The sequence below is a fragment of the Labrus mixtus genome, chromosome 8, assembly GCF_963584025.1.
Source record: "Labrus mixtus chromosome 8, fLabMix1.1, whole genome shotgun sequence".
Classification (NCBI taxonomy): domain Eukaryota; kingdom Metazoa; phylum Chordata; class Actinopteri; order Labriformes; family Labridae; genus Labrus; species Labrus mixtus.
Window position 1 is genome coordinate 12,759,533 of NC_083619.1, and position 22,945 is coordinate 12,782,477.

The following is a 22,945-nucleotide window of genomic DNA, read 5'->3' on the forward strand; positions in this document are numbered from 1 at the left end:
ACATTGGTCAAAATGGGTCAAACAGTACAATGAGCAGAGTTATTTAACATCTCATTTGGATTTCTCTGCTTCCTGAAATACATAATTGTTACCAAAGTGGATTATTTTATAAAGCAGTGGTGAAATGCCATCTGTTGCAATAATCTGGTCACATGGAGGTGAGATGAGCTATAATTTTTAATCAACGGATCTAAGCCTCTAAGAATAAATCTTAACACTATCCACTGGCTATACCCTAAACAACCAGAAAAAAAACTTACTGCAATTACCCCTACTTACATTATTATTGTTATTGTTGTTGATAATGATGATGTCGTTTTGGGGGTGGGGGGTAGTGTGTCACTCAAATATTTCTCGTTTTGTCAAGACCAAGTTTGTTTTAAATGTGCGGCAATTGCACGGTCCTCATTTTAACAACCCATCTATAATACAAACAAGATCTTTTTCTCAATATTAAGATATGTATTGGGGTTTCATTCATTTTACGGACTAAAATGATTGCATTGTAATTGAGTCAGATTTATGATAGTGTAGTAGGCCTATTTGAAAAAATTAAACCTATTTTCGGTAACCCCTAAACTTCTTAACAGGAATGAAGTGGTGTGATGGGCCTCTCAAATGCATTCACTGCGACGAAATCTCAAGAAACGCTGCAAAAGAATCAATTAGAAATCTAAAAATGTTTTAGTAACACAGTATAGAAACTTGTCAACCGTGGAAACTGACAACTCAAAGCCTAATCGTGGCAGCTCTGTAGTTCTAACCTAACAGATGAATGACTTTCATGTCACGTCACCACTCCCGAGCGCAGCTATCGCGAGATTGAGTATCAGGAACTTCCACGTCAGTATCATCCAGTGCTCTGTTCACTGAAGTCCTAACATTTGGATAACACATCGTATTTATCGGGTTTTATTGCGACAACACGGGGATTAATCATGGTAAGAGGCTAATTCAGCAATTCTTTGTGCGTTTTGTTTCCTCATCTGTCATCCAATTGTACTTATTAGAGAGTGTAACAAAGTAAAAAATAATGAGCTATTCTTGTAAATAGCATAGCATAGCTACCTAGCTCAAGTTAGCATGAGAGCTCTTTGCTGACGGATATTGAAATGACATACGATGGCTGGTACCAAATGTAATGCGTGTTGTAGACAGTTGTAGTGATATTATCGTGGGATGTAAATACACAGGGCCTCTGAATTATTTAAATAAACAAGGAACAATGTAGCATGGCAAAGGTTACACTAGCCTGGCTAACTCTCATACTACTCCGGTTTCTTACATTGACACTACAAAGCTGTTGTCATCTGACTGGATATGTCCATAGAGCCACATCTATAGATACGTTGATCAATGTTTTAATGTCCTTTCAGCCTCTGAGGCTGGATATCAAGCGGAGGTTGACAGCCAGGTCAGACCGAGTGAAGAGTGTGGACCTTCACCCGACAGAGTCGTGGATGCTGGCCAGTCTTTACAACGGAAGTGTGTGTGTTTGGAACCATGAAACACAGGTATGACCGCAATTCAACGCACCATCCATCCATACATACAGATATTAATACAATTTGACAAGACATCAACACTTTAGTTACTAAATGTGCGATCACAGACTAATGTGACAAACACATCAGGAGGATCATGCTGGATATCCTTCACAGGGCAATTGTTTCTTTTTTTCCAGACTCTTGTCAAGACCTTTGAAGTGTGTGACCTCCCTGTCAGAGCCTCTAAGTTTGTGGCTAGGAAGAACTGGGTCATCACCGGAGCAGTAAGTTGCATCCATTTTTGTGTTGGGATCACGTATACACTAGCAGTTAAACAAACAAGTAGTTTAAGACTTTATGAGTTTGAATGTATTTATTTTGGTTTTTAAGTTAAATCTTGAGCAGTGTTGGGTCCCTGTTTATATGTAGGCTAAGCATCTGGTATTATTGTGTTAGATTCAAACAGCATAACATAAGAGCATATTTTTAGTTTTACTTTTTTGTACTGATTTGTTAATTATATTGTACTGATCTGTGAATTCAGCTAAAATTCAAACATTTATTTTCCCCTGCCTAGGATGACATGCAGATCCGTGTGTTTAATTACAACACCTTGGAGCGGGTTCACATGTTTGAGGCCCACTCAGATTACATCCGCTGCATTGCAGTCCATCCTACCCAGCCCTACATCCTCACCAGCAGTGGTACACTATCATGCGAGACGCTCTGAATTTATCAGTTACAAAACTAAGATATTACAGTGTCCTAAAATCCTCACACATGCACAAATGCATTTCTGTATTTTCTGCACAGATGACATGTTGATCAAGCTATGGGACTGGGAGAAGAAGTGGTCATGCAGCCAGGTGTTTGAGGGTCACACTCACTATGTCATGCAAATAGTTATCAACCCCAAGGACAACAACCAGTTTGCCAGTGCCTCCCTGGACAGGACTATTAAGGTTTGGATCACTGTACTGATGCTAAATTAAAGTAGTTGTTTGGCAAATGCCACAGGACATCTAGATCCTACTGCAGTACTGAAGCTTTAATGTCCACAGTAAAGCGTATTCTTACATCACATATGTTTAAAGTGAATGGGCTGTGAAGTGCATTCAATGACTCTCTGTCATGTCATCTGGGTTGTTTCAGGTCTGGCAGCTAGGCTCTTCATCTCCCAATTTCACTTTGGAGGGCCATGAGAAAGGAGTCAATTGTATTGATTACTACAGCGGAGGGGACAAGCCTTACCTCATCTCAGGAGCTGATGACCGCCAAGTAAAGATCTGGGACTACCAGGTTAGTACCATTATGAGATTCTCAATATTTGATCCTGGATTTGATTACAATTTTGACTGGGTGAATTCTAATTTCCTGCAGAAAGATTTTCCTTTAACTAATAAAATGCGCAATATATAGTTGATAGTGTTGAAAAATAATGCATGCATTCCTAATAGATTTTCTAAATGAACTCTGTGAATGTCCTTTAACTTTATATATACCTCCTGTTTGTGTTGTAGAACAAGACGTGTGTGCAGACTCTGGAGGGCCACGCCCAAAACGTATCTTGTGTCAGCTTCCACCCAGAGCTACCCATCATCATCACCGGCTCAGAAGATGGTGAGTAGGAACCCCACTCATCCTCAACTCTCCTCACCACCTGAACCAGATTGCATCACATCTCATAGCTCATTGAACATCACTATACACAATATGTCCTCCTCTGTCTGTAGGTACCGTGCGTATCTGGCACTCAAGCACTTACCGCCTGGAGAGCACCCTGAACTATGGCATGGAGAGAGTGTGGTGTGTGTCTGGCCTCAGGGGCTCCAACAATGTAGCACTGGGCTATGATGAAGGAAGCATCATCATCAAGGTGAGCCGAAGAAAGAGGTTTTGAGGAAAAAGTGTGTCTCAAAGAAATCTTAAGACACCACAGAAAATCTCTTTTCCTCCTCTTCTTTGTAGGTGGGTCGAGAGGAGCCAGCCATGTCTATGGACACTAATGGAAAAATAATCTGGGCTAAACACAGTGAAATACAGCAAGCCAACCTGAAAGCCATGGGTGACGCTGAGATCAAGGATGGAGAGAGGTTGCCATTGGCTGTCAAAGACATGGGCAGCTGTGAGATCTACCCCCAAACCATCCAACATAACCCCAATGGAAGGTATGCATGCACTTAACAGAGGCATCTTTACTCAATTTTCAATATGATATCTGTTAGAGGAGCTATGCAACCCGTTTTTGCCATTTTTGTTTACACCAGGTTTGTTGTTGTGTGCGGAGATGGAGAGTATATCATCTATACTGCCATGGCTTTGAGGAACAAGAGCTTCGGCTCAGCACAGGAGTTTGTCTGGGCTCATGACTCATCTGAGTAAGTGTTCTGTTTGAAATGACTGTTTTGATTTTGGTGAAATACTCCCTGCTGTAGTTGACTGTGACACTGTTTTTATTTACATCAGGTATGCTATCAGAGAAAGCAGCAGTATTGTCAAAATCTTCAAAAATTTCAAAGAAAAGAAATCTTTCAAGCCGGACTTTGGAGCTGAAGGTAATGTTGTTTGTTGCACAATAGACTTGTGGTTTTGGAGGTGGAGTTTTGCCACTGTCTTACTCACTGGATGTGTTCCATTTCTTTCTTTCAGGGATCTATGGAGGTTTCTTGCTTGGAGTGAGATCAGTCAATGGCCTTGCATTTTATGACTGGGAGAATACAGAGCTGATCCGCCGTATTGAGATCCAGCCCAAACACGTAAGACTGATTTACCAATAATATGACTTGAGTCTCTGGAAATAAAAAAAAAAGTGTTTAAGTAGAAAAATAGCATTTACATCACATGTGTAAATATTTTAATATAGACCTATCATAAGTCGTGGTAAAGTAATTTCACCAAATTATCGGATTTTGTCTCAATCTCTTCTTCACCTTTTTTTCTCTCTCTCTCATAACTTTTTCAGATCTTCTGGTCAGACTCTGGTGAACTTGTCTGCATCGCTACAGAGGAATCCTTTTTCATTTTGCGTTACATGGCAGATAAAGTAGCTGCCTCTCAAGAAAACAATGAAGGAGTGACCGAGGATGGTATTGAAGATGCCTTTGAGGTGAGTGTGGAGTACACATTTATATTTATGTCATTTTGCATGTCATATTGGTCTTATCTATGTACTATTGGATGTTGTGTATGCCCACAAGGTCCCCCCCCCCCCCCCCCCCCCCCATAGCAAATATATTCCTTACTCCATATTTAGAAGCTAGGAGTGTTTCTTCACTTTAAAACCACATCTCACTGTTTCACCTTTGTGTCCCTCCTCCTTGTTTCCAGGTCCAGGGAGAGATCCAGGAGATTGTAAAGACCGGACTCTGGGTGGGAGACTGCTTCATCTACACCAGCTCTGTGAACCGGCTCAACTACTTTGTAGGAGGAGAGATTGTTACTATCGCTCACCTGGACAGGTACAAATACAGATAGTTCTACTTGAATATACGTATATCTGCTTTAATGTTTACTTTAGAGACTGTGAGCACTGTGTTTATTATCCCAACAACTTTTAAACTTTATGCTACATCTCCTGCATTCTCTCTGTGCAGAACCATGTACCTGCTGGGTTATATACCCAAAGATGACCGTCTGTACCTGGGAGACAAGGAGCTCAACATTGTCAGCTACTCCCTGCTGGTCTCTGTCCTGGAGTACCAGACAGCCGTCATGAGGAGGGACTTTGGAATGGCTGACAAGGTGCTACCCACTATTCCCAAGGAGCAGCGAACCAGGGTGGCCCATTTCCTTGAGAAACAGGTTAGAAAATACAGTGGGGCTTCAAAGTTCAAGATGCAGTGTTTTTCAACCCAGCTTGATAAGAGGAATAAACCTTTAGAGCTTGAAAAATTACAAATGTTCTTTCTTTGTCTCACCAGGGTTTCAAGCAGCAGGCGCTGGCTGTGTCCACTGACCCAGAACACAGGTTTGAGCTGGCGTTACAACTGGGAGAATTGAAGATTGCTTACCAACTGGCTGTAGAGGCAGAGGTAAGAGCTTTCTAGATGGCTTTTAAGGCAAATTATTTGGCATCACATTGTGTTTTTCTTCCTAAAACATGACCAGAGATTTGAAAAAAAAAAAAAAGACAGAATAGTCATATTATTCTCCGCCCGGCACATTTCTAACATTTGTCCGCCTTTCACCTGCAGTCTGAGCAGAAGTGGAAGCAGTTAGCAGAGCTGGCTATCAGTAAGTGCCAATTTGGTCTGGCCCAGGAGTGCCTGCACCATGCCCAGGATTATGGTGGCCTGCTCCTCCTTGCCACGGCCTCTGGTAACGCCACTATGGTGGGCAAGCTGGCTGAAGGGGCAGAGAAGGACGGCAAGAACAACGTGGCCTTCATGACCTACTTCCTGCAGGGAAAGTGAGTACTGCAACAGTGTAAGGTGGTGACATTTGTGGACACGGGGGGGAAATACAGAAATTTGTATGGATCACATTGGGGTATGTTGTAACTCTACATATCTTCTTTTCTCAACAGACTGGATCAATGTTTGGAGCTCCTGATCAGGACAAACCGACTACCTGAAGCAGCCTTCCTAGCTCGCACTTATCTGCCCAGTCAGGTGTCCCGTGTGGTCAAATTGTGGAGGGAGAACCTGGCAAAGGTTAACCAGAAGGTTAGTTTGGTTATCACGGTGATTGTTTATCAGAAATATTACTGCTAAATTCAACTGTTGAAGCCTTAGCTCTCAGAGTAAAATTTATGGACACAGGATCTGTGTTATCTATGAGATGTCGCAGATAGCCTACTCTAAAGCTACAGAAAATATGAAAAGATATATGATAACCTTAACCTATTGATTAATACTGTATATGCAAATGTGTAGTTATTTAATTTTACCCATGTATTATTTAATGTTTGCTTATTTCTAAGTTATTATGTTAATCAAGTTTAAAATAACAGGATGTTGGCGTTTGGCCTTAATCTAATAGTTCTACCATGTACTGAATCTTCCTTCCAGGCGGCAGAGTCCCTAGCAGACCCTACAGAGTATGAGAATCTATTCCCCGGGCTGAAAGAAGCCTTTGCAGCTGAGCATTTCCTCAGAGAGAGCTGCTTGGGTACCACCAGGCCCGCCAAAGATTATCCTCTTGTCACAGTGAGTTTTTTTAAATCAATAGATATGGTAGCTGTTCCGTATGCAGACAGTATATTTTATAGTTGTATCACAATCCTATTTTTTGTATATTAACAAACTCCTGCCATTTGTCAGCTCAATGAAGACAGGAATATTCTTGAAGAGGCTCAGGGATATGAGCCCAAAGGAATCTTCATTCCTCATGGCACCAAGGTTGGTTTGGAATATTCACCATTTTTTTTGTTGAGACTATTTTTACAGGGCTCTTCCAAGAGGTTAAGAAACTAAAAGGACCATCGCTCAGTTATACTCAAACTCTTTCTCTACATGTTTTTATGACAGACTCAAGATAGTGAGGAATCAGTGGCAGCAGCTACTGTTGCTGCAGCAGCAGCAGCTGTGACGTTTGCACAGCCTGAACCTGCTGCTGCCCCAGCAGTGGACAAAGAAGAAGAGGAGGAGGAGGAAGAAGAAGAGGAGGAGGAGGAAGAAGAAGAACAGGAGGAAGTCGCTGAATTCTCACAGTCAAAAGAAAAGGTTGGAATTCATTTGTCTTTCATTTGTCTAAATAGTTAAATATTGTTTATTTTAAATTAAATAACCATCTACTTCTGTAGCATCTGATGAAATCAGTTTGACTTTTATAACACTATAAATATCAAAAATAAAACCTTCCACAGTCCCCTGATACAAAGATAAAAGACTTATTCATAACTGGAATGTGTTTTTTATTCTTCTTGTAAAAACTATGTTTCTTTCATGTGTGTCTCTATTTAGATTCTGGACGAGCTGGAGGTTGACTTGGACAACATGGAGCTGGATGACATTGATACAACAGACGTTAACCTGGATGATGACTTTCTAGATGACTGAGATCTGCCTGACCACTCTGCATCTGCTCCCAAGCACTATTCAGAGCTTATTTAAAAACAAAGAGAAAGAGACCAAACTCCCTTTTCCCCTTTTTTGTATTTGTATCTTATTAATATTATGTTGTCATGTCAACCTATTGCAGAGACACGGTTCAAGTAGAAGATGATTATATTGATGATGATGGTGATATGAGAAATGTTTTATTCTGTTAAGAAAAGTAGATACTTCATGTCTATTTCAGACTCCCCATTTTGTACACCATTTATTGATTGTTTGAGATACTTGACTAACTATCCATTAAGCAATACGTTGTATTTACTCTCCGCTTTATGTTGTCTGTACTGGCAAATCAAAATTCATTCTGTCCAATAAACTGCAGTAGCTGTACATATTCACATTTGACTTGGGTGTTGCATATTAGAAGCTTTAACACACAGTACTAATACTATAGCTTCATGTGAAGCTTTTCAAGAAAATGCATTTCAAGTGGAATTAATGTTGCACCATTCAGTAAAGATAATGTTACCTTTTATTTTAGTCATTTCATTATGAAGCACATACTAGCATATAGTCGTAGAAATGCTAAAGGAATGGATTTCCCCAAATGAGAACTTATGGTCTTAGATCTCATACAGAATCTGTCAATAGAGATTAGAGCTGTCTTGAAATGTGATCTGAATCTGATGAAAAATATAAATAAACAGGGCAAATGTATTAGAAATGGGCAATTCAGAGTTCCAACTACCATGTAAAAAATACCTTTAAATGGCCCTTCTATGACACTTACAGATAAAAAAAAAAAGAAAAAAGGAATAAAGCTATTTTAACCAAATGCATAAATTTACAATTTACAATTTCACGGCCATTGGCAATAACCCTACTGTATAACTTTCCGTCCCATTTGCTGGTCGCCCATCTGTGCCTTTGTGAGTATGCCCTCCTCTGTTGATTCGTGGAGTGATGCACTGCAGCAGGACACTGTCACTCTCCTCCTCTCCTGTGGATGGCGCCCTACCGAGACAGGCTTGTACGATTCTGTGCATTTTCGAGTCGTTTCGTGTGCAAGAAAGTACCGAGCTTGGCTGGCAGCTAGCGAGAAGAGAAACCCCTATACCTCTAGCAGTGTTTATCCTTCCCACGGCTTTGATCAGTTTTACAATTATTTCCTCGTTTCCAGCTGTTTATTACATTACATTAAGTTTAATACAAACTGGAACTTACGCGGTCCAATCGACGGACGGGCGCTTTGGCGAGGAGCAAGGTGCGTTTTCTAACAGAAAGGCAGGCTGAACATTTGGGAGCTGGCGTAGAAAAGAGAGAGCCAGGACTACGCAGCGTGTCGGTTCAGCCGGGGAGAGCCGGGGGGGAACCACGGTACAGTCACCGCCAGCGCCACGGGGAGTCGGGGCCCGAGAGGGAGCCTGCCAGGCCCGCGGCTTGATGCACCCTGCCTGCCTCGCCTTAGCCGCAGTCCGGGATGGGGGAGACCAAAATTATATACCACCTCGACGACCAGGAGACACCGTATCTGGTGAAGCTGTCGGTGCCGGCGGACAAAGTCACTCTGGCAGACTTCAAAAATGTCCTCAAGAAGCCAAATTACAAATTCTTCTTCAAATCTATGGACGATGACTTCGGGTAACTGTTATAGGGCTTATTGTGTAGCATCATCCTTCACTGGTTTTCTCTGCTTTAGTGAAGCTTGGTCGACTCTAGCTTGGTAGTAGCTTCTTCCAGCTGGCGTGTCATCGTCTTTTACTTCACCTGTGTATCGATGTGGAGCTCGCGTCTTGCATTACAGCTCCTTTGTTAGCCGCTAGAAGAGCTCGCAGTGTTAGCAGGGTCGTTTGTTTACATTGCTTGTGTGGCTAGGTTACACGTATCGCCTTGCCTTTCTCTCACCAAGTTTGGTATTTGAACACTGGTGAAGGCTCTAAATGACATTTTAACGTGTTTTAAATACAATGGGAGCAGGGGCAGTAGACAAAACACCGATATTAACCGGTTAGTGACGTTTCTGCTAACAGGCTAACCTCAGGATGTGAATGGCCGGCTTCAGTCAGCTCGTCGCTGGGTGCAGCAGGCCCCTGCTGTTGTTGTCTATTAGCCCGAGGAATGCAGAGTTCAACACAGGAATTCCCTGTTCATCACTCTGGCAGTTTTATGAGCATGTCCTTTTGTGTTAAAACATGGCTGGAAAAGTAGACGTTTTATATTCCCCCAGACAGTGTGTCATCTTCACAGTAAACATGAGGTTGTGCATTTTTTATTCCTTACAGCCATGTTTTCCAAAGTTGTGTTTGGCTTAAAGGGCAAACTAGGGTGGGGCAACAACTTCTTAACATTTTCAAGTGTGAAAGACCTATTCTAAAAAGATCCACATCTATGTATGCTGTGAATAGACCATTCTGCCTATTCAACAATTATTCTGGTGGGGGGGGTTTAAACCTTTACTCCAACCTATGGTGTAGATCAAGACAACCTGTCAGACTGGTATAAACATTAGTTGTCAAAATATTTACCTCAAAGACAGTCTCACTGAACATCACCATTCAATTCTTCACTGAAAGGAGCCGCTGATTGTGTATGTGTTGTCAAGGTAACATCCGACATCTGATTCTCTGAAGGAAGCCGTCTGTCTGGGAGGGTTTTCTGGTAATTCACTCAGTGAAATTGGTAAAAAGTTGCACTAGAAAACTTTTAATTCCCCGTTTTTTTATTTACAATAATAAGAGCTTTCCCTTTTTTTTTTTTACCAGATAATACCAATGCTTCTTCTTTAAAATGTACAAACACATTTCAGTCTTACTTGTAGTAATGTAGCAATGTTGGCTGGCCCCTACTATTTGGGGATTTTGTTAAACTGTTAAGTCTTAATTGGCAGATCGTGTGTTTGAAGCCAAATTGCAAATAGTTTCTAATCTACATACATACGATTGTTATACACTTAAGCAGGCAGAATTGCTGCATTAGATTATCAGTTTTCTTTACCAACCTTACCAGCTAGCTAATTCTGCTATCAGCTTCACATCATCAAGAACCATTTATATAGACAATAATTAGCGCCGATATTTTCTTTAGGCAGTGTCGGATATTCCTAACTGCCTGTGTGTAAAAATAGGTGTAGTAGGTGTGCTGTATGAGGTGCACTTGTTTTTACGGTTGTCACTGTCTGTCCTGGGTGATGGAAGCATTGCCCAGCCTTATCTTTTATTGCCCTGAGAGTGCTTTTGTGTTGGTTGGGGTTTACTGAAACAGAGCTTTGTTCTCTTTACAGGGTGGTAAAGGAGGAAATATCTGACGACAACGCCAAGCTGCCCTGTTTCAATGGACGTGTGGTGTCATGGGTAGGTTCAGAATACATCCTGGGATGATTTTGTGTTTGTTCATTTTTTATTTTTTGTGTTCCCCTTTTTTTTTTCCACTCTATTGGAGTGGTATTTGGCAACAGCATGCAAGCGTTTATAACAATGACTCCCATCTGTTGACTAATGATCCCAACCATACTCTGTCTCCAGGGAGAGACCCTCTGCATCTCTGTGATAATGTTATTATCACATAATGATCCTAGAGGCAACAGACACATGCAAACACCCTTATATGCTGCCTTGCTTTTTAATTTCTAAGCACTTCTTAGAGAATTAGAGCTGTGGTTGCATAGTTTTAACGTAATAGCCTTCAATTTGAAGTCCCTCCACATACTAGACTGAACCTTTCACATCCATGTACATGTACTTGCACGCACTACCTCATTTCGAGGCTCTGAGCAATAATTCTCCTGTCTCCATAACACAAGAGACATCTGGTCCCGGTGCACAGCCTGCCTTCCTTTCTCATCGACATTGGAATTGGATTAAGAGCAAGTGAAATCACAGGATAGTAGGGAAAAAAAAACCCAATAACAAAGAGCCTCACTGCGTGCCATCTAACAAGAAGATTAAATCTCACAGGAGGAGGAGAAAAAGTTGAAAGAAAGAGTGTTCTGTTTCTTGACGTAAAAGGCTGCTGATGCCTTCGTTTAATTTAGCACAGTGTGGTTGTAATTATAGGTTTTATTTGAGAGCCATCAACAAATTGCTATCACTAGGTGTTTGTGTGTGTGTTATCCAGTGTGCATGTCCTTATGTGTCCCTTTTGTTATGGTATTTTTCATTTGTGTGTGTGTGTGTGTGTGTTTTGGAACATGTTTTATCTCTGGGGGGACATGGAAATGTTCCATGTGCAGGGAAGAGTTATCTCTGTTATAGGTCTTACATTTATTTGTCTTGACTGTTCATCTGTTATTTGGATGAACTGATTGATGGCTCTCTTGGGTGTGGAGGCCTGTTTCTTTAGCACCACATCATAACAGGCCAGTCCCCACAATCTGGCCTGTTGTACATTATTTTGTCAGATGAAAAACAGATTTTGTCTTTCACAGTATGTTTTACACCTCGTCTTAGTGCTCCCCTCCTGAACTAAAGTAGCCCCTGTGCAAACTAAGAATAAAACATTAGAAAGTATAAACACCTGGTACATATTGGATAAAATGATATAAAGACAAATGTGATATTATTTTTTATTTAACCTTTATTTAACCAGATAAATAACCCATTGAGATCAGGATCTCTTTCACAAGGGTGACCTGGCCAAGAGGGCAGCAGCACACGACAAAAAAACATTACATGATAAAGAGACAGTTTACAAACAATAAGTTAGGAGAGAACAACAATTTACAATGTGCAAAATTGATTTACAGATAAAGTGCAGAATCTTGATCACAGATTACAATTCAGAAAAGAAAGAAATATATATGATATATTTTCAGTGTCCTGGACAACATATTTGGTTACTGGATGGGTCCCACTTGATTTTTCTGATATTAATCAGATATCTTTAGACAACCCTGTCACACCAGAACCCCACCATTCTTATTGATCATGAATTGTCATGCATTTACTGACACTGGTTAAAAAAAGCCTGTTTCAACCTTTTTATCTGTTCATTTTTTTTTTCAATTTTCCACCACAAGTAAAAAGCATTCAGTCTGAAATGGTTAGTCAATAAAACACTAAATGATGTGAGCTCCTCAAATCTTTCTCATGGAAGTGGAGTCTAAGAAGCTGAACGTGTGTTTAATCTTAGCATCTAAGAAGAAAACAATTGAGATCATCAACATGAGCACTTTGTAGTCTATTCCAACTCATAATACAATAATAAAAACAAATGTTACTAATCAGCCCAAAGGCTCTAGGAGAATTCTTCTATTTTTTTTTTTTAGCCTGTTGGGTGTGGTAATGCAAACAAGGAATGTGTGCCTGCTGTGTAGAAAGTGAAATCAAACTAAATTCTTTGCACTGGACAATGGTATGCTTCTCATGGTCACACCAATTTCACATCAGCTATTAGACTTGTTTTTGCATGCAAACCATGCACGTTCAACTCTGATTTTCTAAAAAGGAAAACATCTAAAATACCACAGAACTCAAAATCCATTGTAGAATGGAGGAATCAAATAGTATCTTGAGAGAACAGGACTAAATATCACTGGTATATACTGAAATTAAAAGGGAAAATGGGGGGTTATGGAAATGTAAAAAGTAAACAATGTAATGTTAAGATCTACCAGTGATTTAAGCTCCAGTCACAGTCCTAGACCATTGGATACTATTTCTTTCATTATAGTGTAGTTCCTACAGTTCTGGCAAACCTGGAGTCTTTGACAATGAAACAGGATATTCCCTCCACCTCTTGGATACAGTGTAGTTTAAACACAATAGTTCTCTGACATAGGTCTTTTGCCCAGTTGCTCTGTGTCTTTTAGTTTACTTTTCCCTCTGAAGTGTTTGTCTCATCCCTGTGTCTGACCTAATTCTCAATCTGTCTGACAGCTGGTCTCTGGAGATGGTGCCCACACAGATGCAGGCTCAGTGGCAGACAGTTTAGACGCGCCACCCCCTTTGGAGAGAACCGGGGGCATTGGGGACTCAAGACCACCTTCCTATCAGTCAGTATATTCTGAAAATATTCCTGATGTATTCATAGTGTGCAAAATGGAAATACTATTTCATTGTGTGTGAAAAAAATGGACTCTGTGAGTTCTATAAATGAGTCCCTCTTTCTTGCGGGTCATAGTAGCAGAAACAGCTCATGTAATGGGAAAAAAATGACACCTTGTGACTGCCCAGCAGAAAACCGAATCTACTTTTTTAATGTTATGTTTATTTTAAGTATCCTTCATGCTGGGAAAGAATCACTATGCCTTAGACATGAAGAAAATTGAATGTCCTTCTTTTAGGTTGACATTTTTTTTTAAATGATAAAGTATAGTTGTTTCAAGTTTTTAGTGGCAGCCAGGTCAATTTGTAAAGTGTTTAATAGTTTGTTGAGTGAATAAGTAATGTGATGATAAACAGCATGTTTTACATGATTTTGTGAGGTTAGAGGTCACATGAGATTTAATGTTTAGATACTGACAATGTCGGTTCTATCTGTCTATCTTTACTTGACACTAACTTTGGCTTCATTGCATTGTCTCTGTCTGGAGTGGGAAGGCAGCAAGTGTTCGAGATAGTTTGGACAACGACACAGAGACTGGCTCCATGGTGTCGCAAAGGAGAGAGCGGGAGAGGCCGCGACGGAAACACACCAACGAACACGGTCAGAAAAATGTTTGCTGAACACTGTTTTTGGCTGATGCAGAGGTTTCTTAACTGTGGTTTGAATAAAATGATGTAACAAGCTTTCACAATACTCTGAATTTTAACTTCATGTATCAAACATCAAAAAAGGAACCAGCTTGGATTGAAGATAGTTGATTTTGTGGTAGAAAAAAAAGAGAGTTTGAGAGATTGATAATAAATGAAATAAGATATGCTACTTTTTTTTTTTTTTTAAATATAAAATTGTGCATTAAGTTTGTGTTAAAATGTCTAGTGTAGGCTTCCTCTGAGCTTTTATCTATGTTAACTAAACAGCTTTATTTTTTTGGCCCTTGCATGTATGTATCATCCTGATTACTGCCCTGCTGCAGGTGGAAGGCAGAACGGTTTGTCATCGCGACCTGCGGGACGCGGGGGCCCCGACTACGACAGCTGCTCATCCTTTATGAGCAGCGAGCTGGAGTCCACTTCCTGCTTTGATTCAGAGGACGATGACGCAACTAGCAGGTCAGACATTTTGCAAGATTGTTTAGCTTGTTCATGAGTGCAGTTACTAATAACAATAGGAATTCTGCCTCCAGTTAGGCATCTGGATTAACTGTTGATGGTTGATGGATTTTATAGTCTGGTGGTTTCTGTGGCTACCCCCCTGAGTTCTCCTCCAGGAGTGGTATAAATATCTGCAGCCCAATGAATAGTTTCTGCTGTTCTCAATCTTCAGGCATCTCACGGGGTTGTTTTTCCTGTTGATGCAGCTCTGAGGAATCCGGATTGAAGCTTCATTGTAGCTTCTGAGTTTATCTCCAATCCAGAAAAACACTAGTGGTTCGATTTGAACAAACTTTCTGTCTTCGTCAGTCAGTTGATAACTTTAAAATGTGTGCTGTTCTATGCTGTTATTGCACTTTTATTATGGAAAACTGTGCAAGGAGTCCTTATGTTGATGTAGGTAACAGTGGGGCTTTCATTTTATGTTTGTAAAGGAACTTGTTGAAAATAGATTAAGAACACATAAGAATCAGAATCAGGTTTTATTGCCAAGTACATTTACACATACAAGGAATTTGACTTGGTGTATTGGTGCTAAACAATTAACAAAGAAATAACGCAGAACTAGCAACAACTTAAATACTACAGTATAACAAGCTATTACAATATATAAAATAGAATTTAAAAATGTAAAATATAAAATATAAAAATGAAGCCTAATTGAGGTAGAAATTTTAAGAACAGACGTGATATGATTTTGATTGGTTTAGTTATCAAGCAGCAGTACATGTTTGGTCATAAGTAACTCGTATATGTGTGTGTAAACGTTCTAAAAAGATCTTGAACTTTTCTTATATCCAGATTTAGCAGCTCCACTGAACAGAGCTCCTCTCGTCTAATGAGACGACACCGCCGTCGCCGGCGGAAACCCAAGGCCTCAAATATGGACAGGGTGAGACGACAACACCCTTTGGACTAACATGGCTCTTCTTGTAATTTTTTAATTTAGTTTTTATTTTCTTAATTGTAATTGTTCTTCTCAACAGTCTTCATCATTCAGCAGCATCACAGACTCCACCATGTCTCTGAACATCATCACTGTTACTCTCAACATGGGTAAGTGTCATGGCCGTATGGAAGCTGCACACAGAAAGCATTTACATACGTTAATATGAATATATTCTCTTTATAATACCACACACTGAGCCTCACCTTTAAATGTCTTACAGAAGACAGTATTGTATGCAGCTGTGACCAACGGTTTCCATATTGAAGCTGGTCTTGATTATCTTCTCTCTCTCTTGTTTCACCTGATTCTTGTCCTCTCCTCCTCACAGAGAAGTACAACTTTTTGGGCATCAGTATTGTGGGTCAGAGTAATGAGAGGGGAGATGGAGGGATCTACATTGGCTCTATCATGAAGGGTGGAGCTGTGGCTGCAGACGGACGCATAGAGCCTGGGGACATGCTGTTGCAGGTGTGTGTGTGTGTGTTAATGTCAGTATAAGACAAAGAGATGGTGCTCCATAGCCAGTTTCACAATCTGCTTCAAGTTATGGGATTTCTTAGTTAAGCTGTTACTCTGAAAATATGTTACCTCCTAATGTGACTATGCAGTGTAAGAGCCATCCTTTATTGTCATACTGAATCAGAATTAGTAGAAATAGAAGTTTACAACTTGACTGATTGTTTGGTTTTCATTTGTCACTGCAGGTGAACGACATCAACTTTGAGAACATGAGCAATGATGATGCAGTACGAGTGCTGAGGGACATTGTGCACAAACCAGGGTAAGCAGCAACCATTAATACGTACTTGAATATTTTTCATCAAGTAATGAAAATAAATGTTCTGGAATAAAATCCAGGACATATTGAAGGGGACTATAAATTGATTCTGTGCTTGTGAACAGCCCCATTACTCTGACTGTGGCAAAGTGCTGGGACCCCAACCCTCGGAGCTGCTTCGCTCTACCCAGGAGTGAGTCTCTGTCTGTCTCGTGTGTCTCTTACTATATTTCTTCATGCCTAACTTTGGCTTTGGAAAGATGACCCAACTCTGACCAGGTAATATTCTTTTCATCAAACAGGCGAGCCAATCCGACCCATTGACCCAGCTGCGTGGGTGTCCCACACAGCGGCTATGACTGGGGTTTATCCTGCGTACGGCATGAGCCCTTCCATGAGCACTGTCACCTCCACCAGCTCCTCTATCAGCAGCTCTATCCCGGAGACTGAAAGTGAGTCACATCGCCCCTTGCTGTTATGGCTTGTTATCAGTGCACTTAAACTCAAAACAACTTGCATCTGACGCTGACTCGCAGTTACTTACTTTACCCTACATTATCCTCAGTGTTGTTCTTTTTATGATCAGTTTCTCTGTGATGACCCTCAGAAAAAGCACTTTTTACTACGTATGACCAACACTTTTTTGTGTGGCATTTTTTTTTTGTTGTAATTAGTATTTTATTATTTTTCCATGAACAGTGTCACATTGTGGTAAACAAATCAAATGACTTAATTATACTTATACACACAATAAAAATGAAAAATATTTATATATAACAAGAAAATAAATGCAATAATAGACAATAATATATGTAGGCATTTTATCATTTGTTGATTAAAAAAAGCTTAAGAAATACAGGAAAAGTGAGAAAGAGAGAGTGGGGTAGACATGCATGAAAAGGTTGTGTCTGGGATTCAAACCCACCAACCATTGCATCAAGGATGATAGCATCTGTATGTGGGTTGCCTGCTCTATCAAACTGAGCTCAAACAGACCAGTCAACCAGAATTTTTTTAACACTTGTCTTTCTGATTGGAGCCCCACCCTCTAAACCTCTAAAGATGCACTAACATCAGTATCTCCCTGGAACTTAGTGAATCTCCATCTTAAGTGTTGCCCTTCCTTTTCACTGCATTCCTGGGATGACTCTCTGTTCCAGTTTTTTCTGTGTTCAGCCTCACAGACTCTAACTGCTCAATAACTCTTGTCAAGACTAAGCCATAACTCACAACCTTTGTACCCCTGTAATTTTGGTAAAAGACACCAACATGTTTTTTCTGTCTTGAGAAAACGTACCACTCTCTCACAGCGTCTTGACCGAACTGATGTGGTCCACATTTTTGAAGACTTCTCTTTAAAATAGATCATGAACTTCTTGTGACCGCATGAAAACAAAATTAATCACATTAGTCACACTGGGAAAAACTCTTTGAGTTTGGATTGTGGCTACAGTGTACGGTTAAGTAATGTGCTTTGTTGTGCTTTTGCAAACTGTATTATTGCAAAGAGTCATTTCAATAGCAGCTACAGTGACATTTAGAGCAGAAAAGCTCTATAATCATTGTATCTGTTTAACAGTTCAGGTGGGGCTCTTAAAAATTAGAGCCTCACATGTCTTTCTGCACTCATATTTTGCACCAGTGACCAGCCATCATACAGGGTTGGGTTCAACAGTTTCTACAAGATAAAAGCTTCCACGGTGCATAATGTGGTGCAGGCACTTGAAAGGTTGAGTTTTGGATAAAGGGTGCAACTGCTATAAGTGTGCACCATCAGGTCAGGTTTATGTGAGATATGTTAATCAATCTCAGTAGTGTTTATAAACTAGAGGTGGGAAAATTCCTTAAGAACATATATATACTCTTTAAATAATTTAGGGGTGGTCACAGGTCATTGGGAAATTAAGGAAATCACTGATTGAAGCAGACATAGATAAGACTGATAGAAGGAGGTTGATTACACCAAAGGTGGATTAAAACACTTGATATGAAAAACATGTATTTTAGTAATGCAATGAACCTCCACGACATGTTATGATACTTATCCAGGAAGGACATTTACTTGATCATGATCAGGGGCTTGATAGGATTCATGATAAAAAGCTTAGCTGTTATCCATGTAAAATAAGATCTGGTGTTATTCATACTCAGGACTGCACAGAGGTCAAATCACAGTCCAGACCACAAGAAACCAAATATTATCTGTGGTAAATTCCAAAACTGACCAATATTTTTGTACTTGTGTAGATTTGGTAACAGCACAACACTTGATTTTTGAGAAGGACTATTCAGGTGATCTTGAAAACATGTTCTGTGGTGTACACACGTACAAATCTCTGACAGATTTGAAACTATATCAGCCCTTTTCAGGAGGAAGTGGTTCAGCCCTTGTGGTAACTTGACTGTGTGTCATCTGATCTTTCCCAGGATTCGATGACTTCCACCTCTCCATCCACAGCGACATGGCAACAGTCGCTAAGGCAATGGCCTGCCCGGAGTCGGGTCTGGAGGTGCGAGACAGGATGTGGCTCAAGATAACCATCGCAAACGCCTTTATTGGTACGTCTGTCGGAGCAGAAGCCATGGTCCCGCATGGTCCTCTTCATCAGTATGCAGACACACATCTGCTCTTTATTAGCTTAGTTCAGCCTGTATTAACCATCAGATCTTCAGTGTTATGGCTATGGTTAAGCCTATTGTGTCAAAAAATACATTATCAATTGTTATAGTGCTAAAATGATTTTTGATTATTTCAATAATCCATTGCCCTAGCTTTTCATATTGTTCCACACCAGAGTAGTGTTATCGTCATAGGTAAAAATGATGTGAGTTGAAGTTGAAATCGATGCTAACTTGTTTTAGAAAAAATTGAGACGATGGCAATATAAAAATGATTAAAAGATTCAGACAATCCGTAGAAATCTCTGTAGACAAGGGACAAAGCAGAAAATCAACACTAGGCGATCGTGATCTTCAGGCCTTCAAACTGCCATTCATGAAAAACTGTCCTGAGGTCTAATGGGTCAACATTTGACTCTCTCATGGTGGCCCCATTCTCCAGGCTAAAGAGTAGAGAGAGCATTCAGCTTGTTCTCAGCGCACAGTTTGAAAGCCATAATCTGTGATTGTGTGCGGGTGCATTAGCGTACATGCCATGGGTAACCTGCACATTTCTGAAAGCTCCATTGATGCTGACAAAGTGTTGTAAAACCAAAAAGTATTGCAACTTCATGAAAAACATGACCCTGCCTCAACTTTTATGAAACGTTTTGCCGGCATCAAATGCAAAATGGGCATATCTTTTTCCAAAAACACTGATATAAGGTATGATTGTAAGATAGTTTTTAGTGAATATTGGGGTGCAATGTTTTGCAAATCATCATTTTTATTTTACATTTTGAGTATTTTACATCTTAACTCTTCATTAAAAGGGGTTGTAAAATGTGTATGTCCTTCAGGTTCTGATGTGGTGGACTGGCTCTTCCATCATGTTGAAGGGTTCTCAGATCGCAGAGAAGCCCGTAAATATGCCAGCAACCTGCTAAAGGCTGGCTACATCCGACACACTGTCAACAAGATCACCTTTTCTGAACAATGTTACTACATCTTTGGAGATCTCTGTGGCAGTAAGTGGACACTCAGCTCTTTTTAACCTAACACCTGCTTTGATTTGTAGCTATAATAACAAAGTGTTAGGGTTAAGTTGTATCTGTGTTTCCTGTAATGCCTTCTACTGCCATATCCACTGATTACAGTGACGATTATAGGCACTCATTGGGGTGTTTTCTACGAATAGGGTGTAAAGCTGAATGTCTAAATCAATTTTTTCCTTCCATCTCCCACAGACATGACCCACCTGTCTATTCATGACCATGATGGTTCCAGTGGGGGCGCCTCAGATCAGGACACTCTCCCCCCTCTGCCACATCCTGGGGCAGCCCCCTGGCCCATGGCCCTTCCTTACCAGTTCCCCATTCCTCACCCATATGACCTGCCACAGCCATTCCATGGAGGACCAGGAGCTGGTAGTGCAGGAAGCCAGCACAGCGGTGAGTACAGCAAGCAAATGGTGTATGTTTTACATCAAAATGTCTGTAGATTTTTTTCAATGGCTACAGAGTTCTCCTTTCCTCCTGCAGGCAATCATTTGTTTGACTAATTTTGACTTACATGAATCCATGTAAGCTATGACTGCTTAGCTCGTAAATTAGCAAACTACAAACCTCATGAAATTACTTTTCAAGCTACAGAGATTTTGTTTTACGTGTCCCTTATAGGAATTTAAAGGACTTATTCCCATGTTGTACTGCATTGAAATATTGTTTGATCTCTTATCCAGAAAACAGGCTACCTCTGTTAAGTTACATTTCCCCTCCAACAGCTCCGAAACGGTCTTATTTACATGTTTTATTTTGTGTATTTAATGTGTAGAAATAGAAAACCAGACATTGTGGTGTAAAAAGCTGTTTGCTTAACGCAATGGAGATATTTACTAACAGCTGGAACCAATAGCTGTGCAGAACATCCCAGATGTCATGTCCTAATTTTGTGGTCGCACACTTCCATGTAGTCATAAATAGTTTACCTACTTATGAGATACAACATGGTACAATTTTGGAGCTTTTTCTAGGTTAAAGTTTTGATGCTTAGCTTGTCCCATGCCTACTTTTGTATAAGATGCAAATAGATTTACATGAAAATCTTTTGCAATGTCCGATTGTTCTTTTACAAACTGTTATAGAGTTATCATTAGACTGAAGAAAGCAAGAAGACTGTTTCTGGTAATACAATAAAGACATGTAATTGCCTTTGGCTGAGTATTTCAGCCTGTGGGAGTGATTGCTCAGTGACCATGTCTGCATTAGTCATGCAGCTCTCATGAAAGTCTCCTACAAACTGGGTCAGTACTGCCTGCCTCACTTCTCTCTCACACAGAAGGGAGTGAGAGCCACTCCCTATGTAGACATTTTATTTTAAATGTTTGTTAGATAATAATCACAGTGTCTTTACCTCTGTCCATAGGAAGCAGCGGTTCCAACTGCAGTAAGAACGAGGGACGGAAGTCTGGTGGCAGCGGCAGTGAACCAGAGATCAGGAGCCACCGAGCTCCAAGCGAGCGCTCAGTGGCTCCCCCTAGTGAGCGAAGCGTCCGTAGCTCTGTCAGCCACCGCAGTGCCAACTCCCACTCAATAGCCTACGGTCCTGGCCTCATCTACGGCCCCCCTGGCCTGCCCCCCCAGCCGCAACATCTATCTACAGCAGCACCTGGCGCCCCACCAGGCAGAGAGCTCGCCACTGTGCCACCTGAGCTCACAGCCTCCCGCCAGTCACTGCGCATGGCGGTGGGCAATGCAGGAGAATTCTTTGTTGATGTGATGTAAGACAGCATGTAGGCAGATAACAAAGTAGCAGAAAGGGCTGTCTCATGTCACTGCAACAACTGAGAAGGACAGCGTGGGATGATAGGAGGGAGGGAAGATTGCAAAAGCTGTCACCCACGGCCTTGATTCATCTCCCCTGAAAGCAGAAATAAAAACAACCATTTTGTGCATGTCGAAAGAAAATGTTCCTCCTATCTTATGCTTTTCTTCCTAGTAGTACTGGCCACACTTTCTTCAATGAAGAAACCCCCCTTGCTCAAGATGGAACCAAAGCACCTCTCTCTGTTTCCTCTCCTCAGTGGGGAAGAGTTTGCATGAGGACAAAAAAGCATGAGAGGGAGGGAAGCGGTGGAAACAGACAGCTGGGGAAGATGACTCAGCACTTTGCTACATGGATGTTTTTCATTTGTTCTTCTTTTCACTCTTCCCTCCTCTGCCTTCCTTATCTAACGTTCTCTGCCTTCCTCCACCCCTGCTCACCACAAAACCGAATGAAAGAAACCTCTTCCCTCCTTCCATTGTTTCAGTCCCCTGACCTTTTAACAAGAAAAAAAAAGTGAAAGAAAGCCGAAATGAACACTAACTTTTAACTTTATCCAGAATGTTTAACTGTTTGCTTGACTTGAGAGAGAAAGAAATTGAAGTTTGTATGTAGTGTAAGAGAATCACAGTTCTTCCTGTAAGAAAGCATTTGTTTTATTTTATACGTAGTTGTTTACAACTAGTTTCATTTATCAACGCTAAACATGAGCATCCAGCTGGAAGCGTCATTTTTACACTACATAACTTAATTTTCATCTGTTTACCAGAGCATTTTCAGACTCTGTGTTGCGATAATGTATAGTTGAAAAAAAGTTTCTTACCATGTCTTTCACACTTCTCTTTTATCAAGGAAAAAAATGTCTTTTTATTTATAAATATAGTTTTATGACTTAAACCTGCCGTTTTGTCTGAAGTTTTTATTTGCATGAATGTGTATATATGCTTGTGAAACAGAAACACGCATCCTAGTTTGTTTATTTTTCTTCATGGAACCTGGGTTGACTTTTGCATTTAAAGGGAGACAGTCCAAGTTCAGGAATGTGAAGGTTAGGCAATGTGGTGCACAGATGTGTGTGTGTGTGTGTAGTGTGCAGTGTGCAAGAGGATCTGTGTGTGTGT

The 22,945-nt window shown here is 40.6% G+C and overlaps 2 protein-coding genes across 3 annotated transcripts; both read left to right on the forward strand.

Annotated features, from left to right (window-relative positions):
- The first annotated feature begins 814 nt into the window (after positions 1-814).
- On the forward strand, positions 815-7,881 carry copb2 (COPI coat complex subunit beta 2). Its single transcript, XM_061044389.1, has 22 exons — positions 815-941; positions 1,377-1,514; positions 1,685-1,771; positions 2,065-2,191; positions 2,301-2,449; positions 2,640-2,786; positions 3,008-3,107; positions 3,221-3,363; positions 3,456-3,655; positions 3,755-3,865; positions 3,954-4,042; positions 4,137-4,243; positions 4,450-4,593; positions 4,815-4,945; positions 5,081-5,288; positions 5,408-5,518; positions 5,681-5,895; positions 6,013-6,151; positions 6,497-6,634; positions 6,749-6,826; positions 6,956-7,150; positions 7,391-7,881. Exons 1-22 carry the CDS (start codon positions 939-941, stop codon positions 7,484-7,486), a joined length of 2,856 nt encoding a protein of 951 aa, XP_060900372.1. The 5' UTR covers positions 815-938; the 3' UTR covers positions 7,487-7,881.
- Positions 7,882-8,503: 622 nt separating this feature from the next.
- On the forward strand, positions 8,504-22,721 carry LOC132978980 (segment polarity protein dishevelled homolog DVL-3-like). 2 transcript variants are annotated; one of them, XM_061044390.1, is made up of 15 exons: positions 8,504-9,124; positions 10,764-10,833; positions 13,357-13,472; positions 14,010-14,125; positions 14,499-14,634; positions 15,478-15,568; positions 15,663-15,732; positions 15,954-16,093; positions 16,330-16,406; positions 16,529-16,596; positions 16,706-16,855; positions 18,831-18,962; positions 19,862-20,029; positions 20,249-20,452; positions 21,426-22,721. In XM_061044390.1, exons 1-15 carry the CDS (start codon positions 8,964-8,966, stop codon positions 21,782-21,784), a joined length of 2,058 nt encoding a protein of 685 aa, XP_060900373.1. In that variant the 5' UTR covers positions 8,504-8,963; the 3' UTR covers positions 21,785-22,721. The 2 variants fall into 2 exon arrangements, with proteins under 2 accessions (XP_060900373.1, XP_060900374.1); XM_061044391.1 differs by having other exon boundaries at positions 8,505-9,124; positions 14,013-14,125.
- Positions 22,722-22,945: the final 224 nt, after the last annotated feature.

Coding starts and splice junctions, on each gene's coding strand:
- copb2 (XM_061044389.1), top strand. Junction 2,787..3,007: donor TAAAGATCTGGGACTACCAG/GTTAGTACCATT, acceptor TTTGTGTTGTAG/AACAAGACGTGTGTGCAGAC. Junction 6,152..6,496: donor TGGCAAAGGTTAACCAGAAG/GTTAGTTTGGTT, acceptor TCTTCCTTCCAG/GCGGCAGAGTCCCTAGCAGA.
- LOC132978980 (XM_061044390.1), top strand. CDS start 8,964: ATGGGGGAGACCAAAATTATATACCACCTCGACGACCAGGAGACACCG. Junction 9,125..10,763: donor TCTATGGACGATGACTTCGG/GTAACTGTTATA, acceptor TTCTCTTTACAG/GGTGGTAAAGGAGGAAATAT. Junction 14,126..14,498: donor GAAACACACCAACGAACACG/GTCAGAAAAATG, acceptor GCCCTGCTGCAG/GTGGAAGGCAGAACGGTTTG.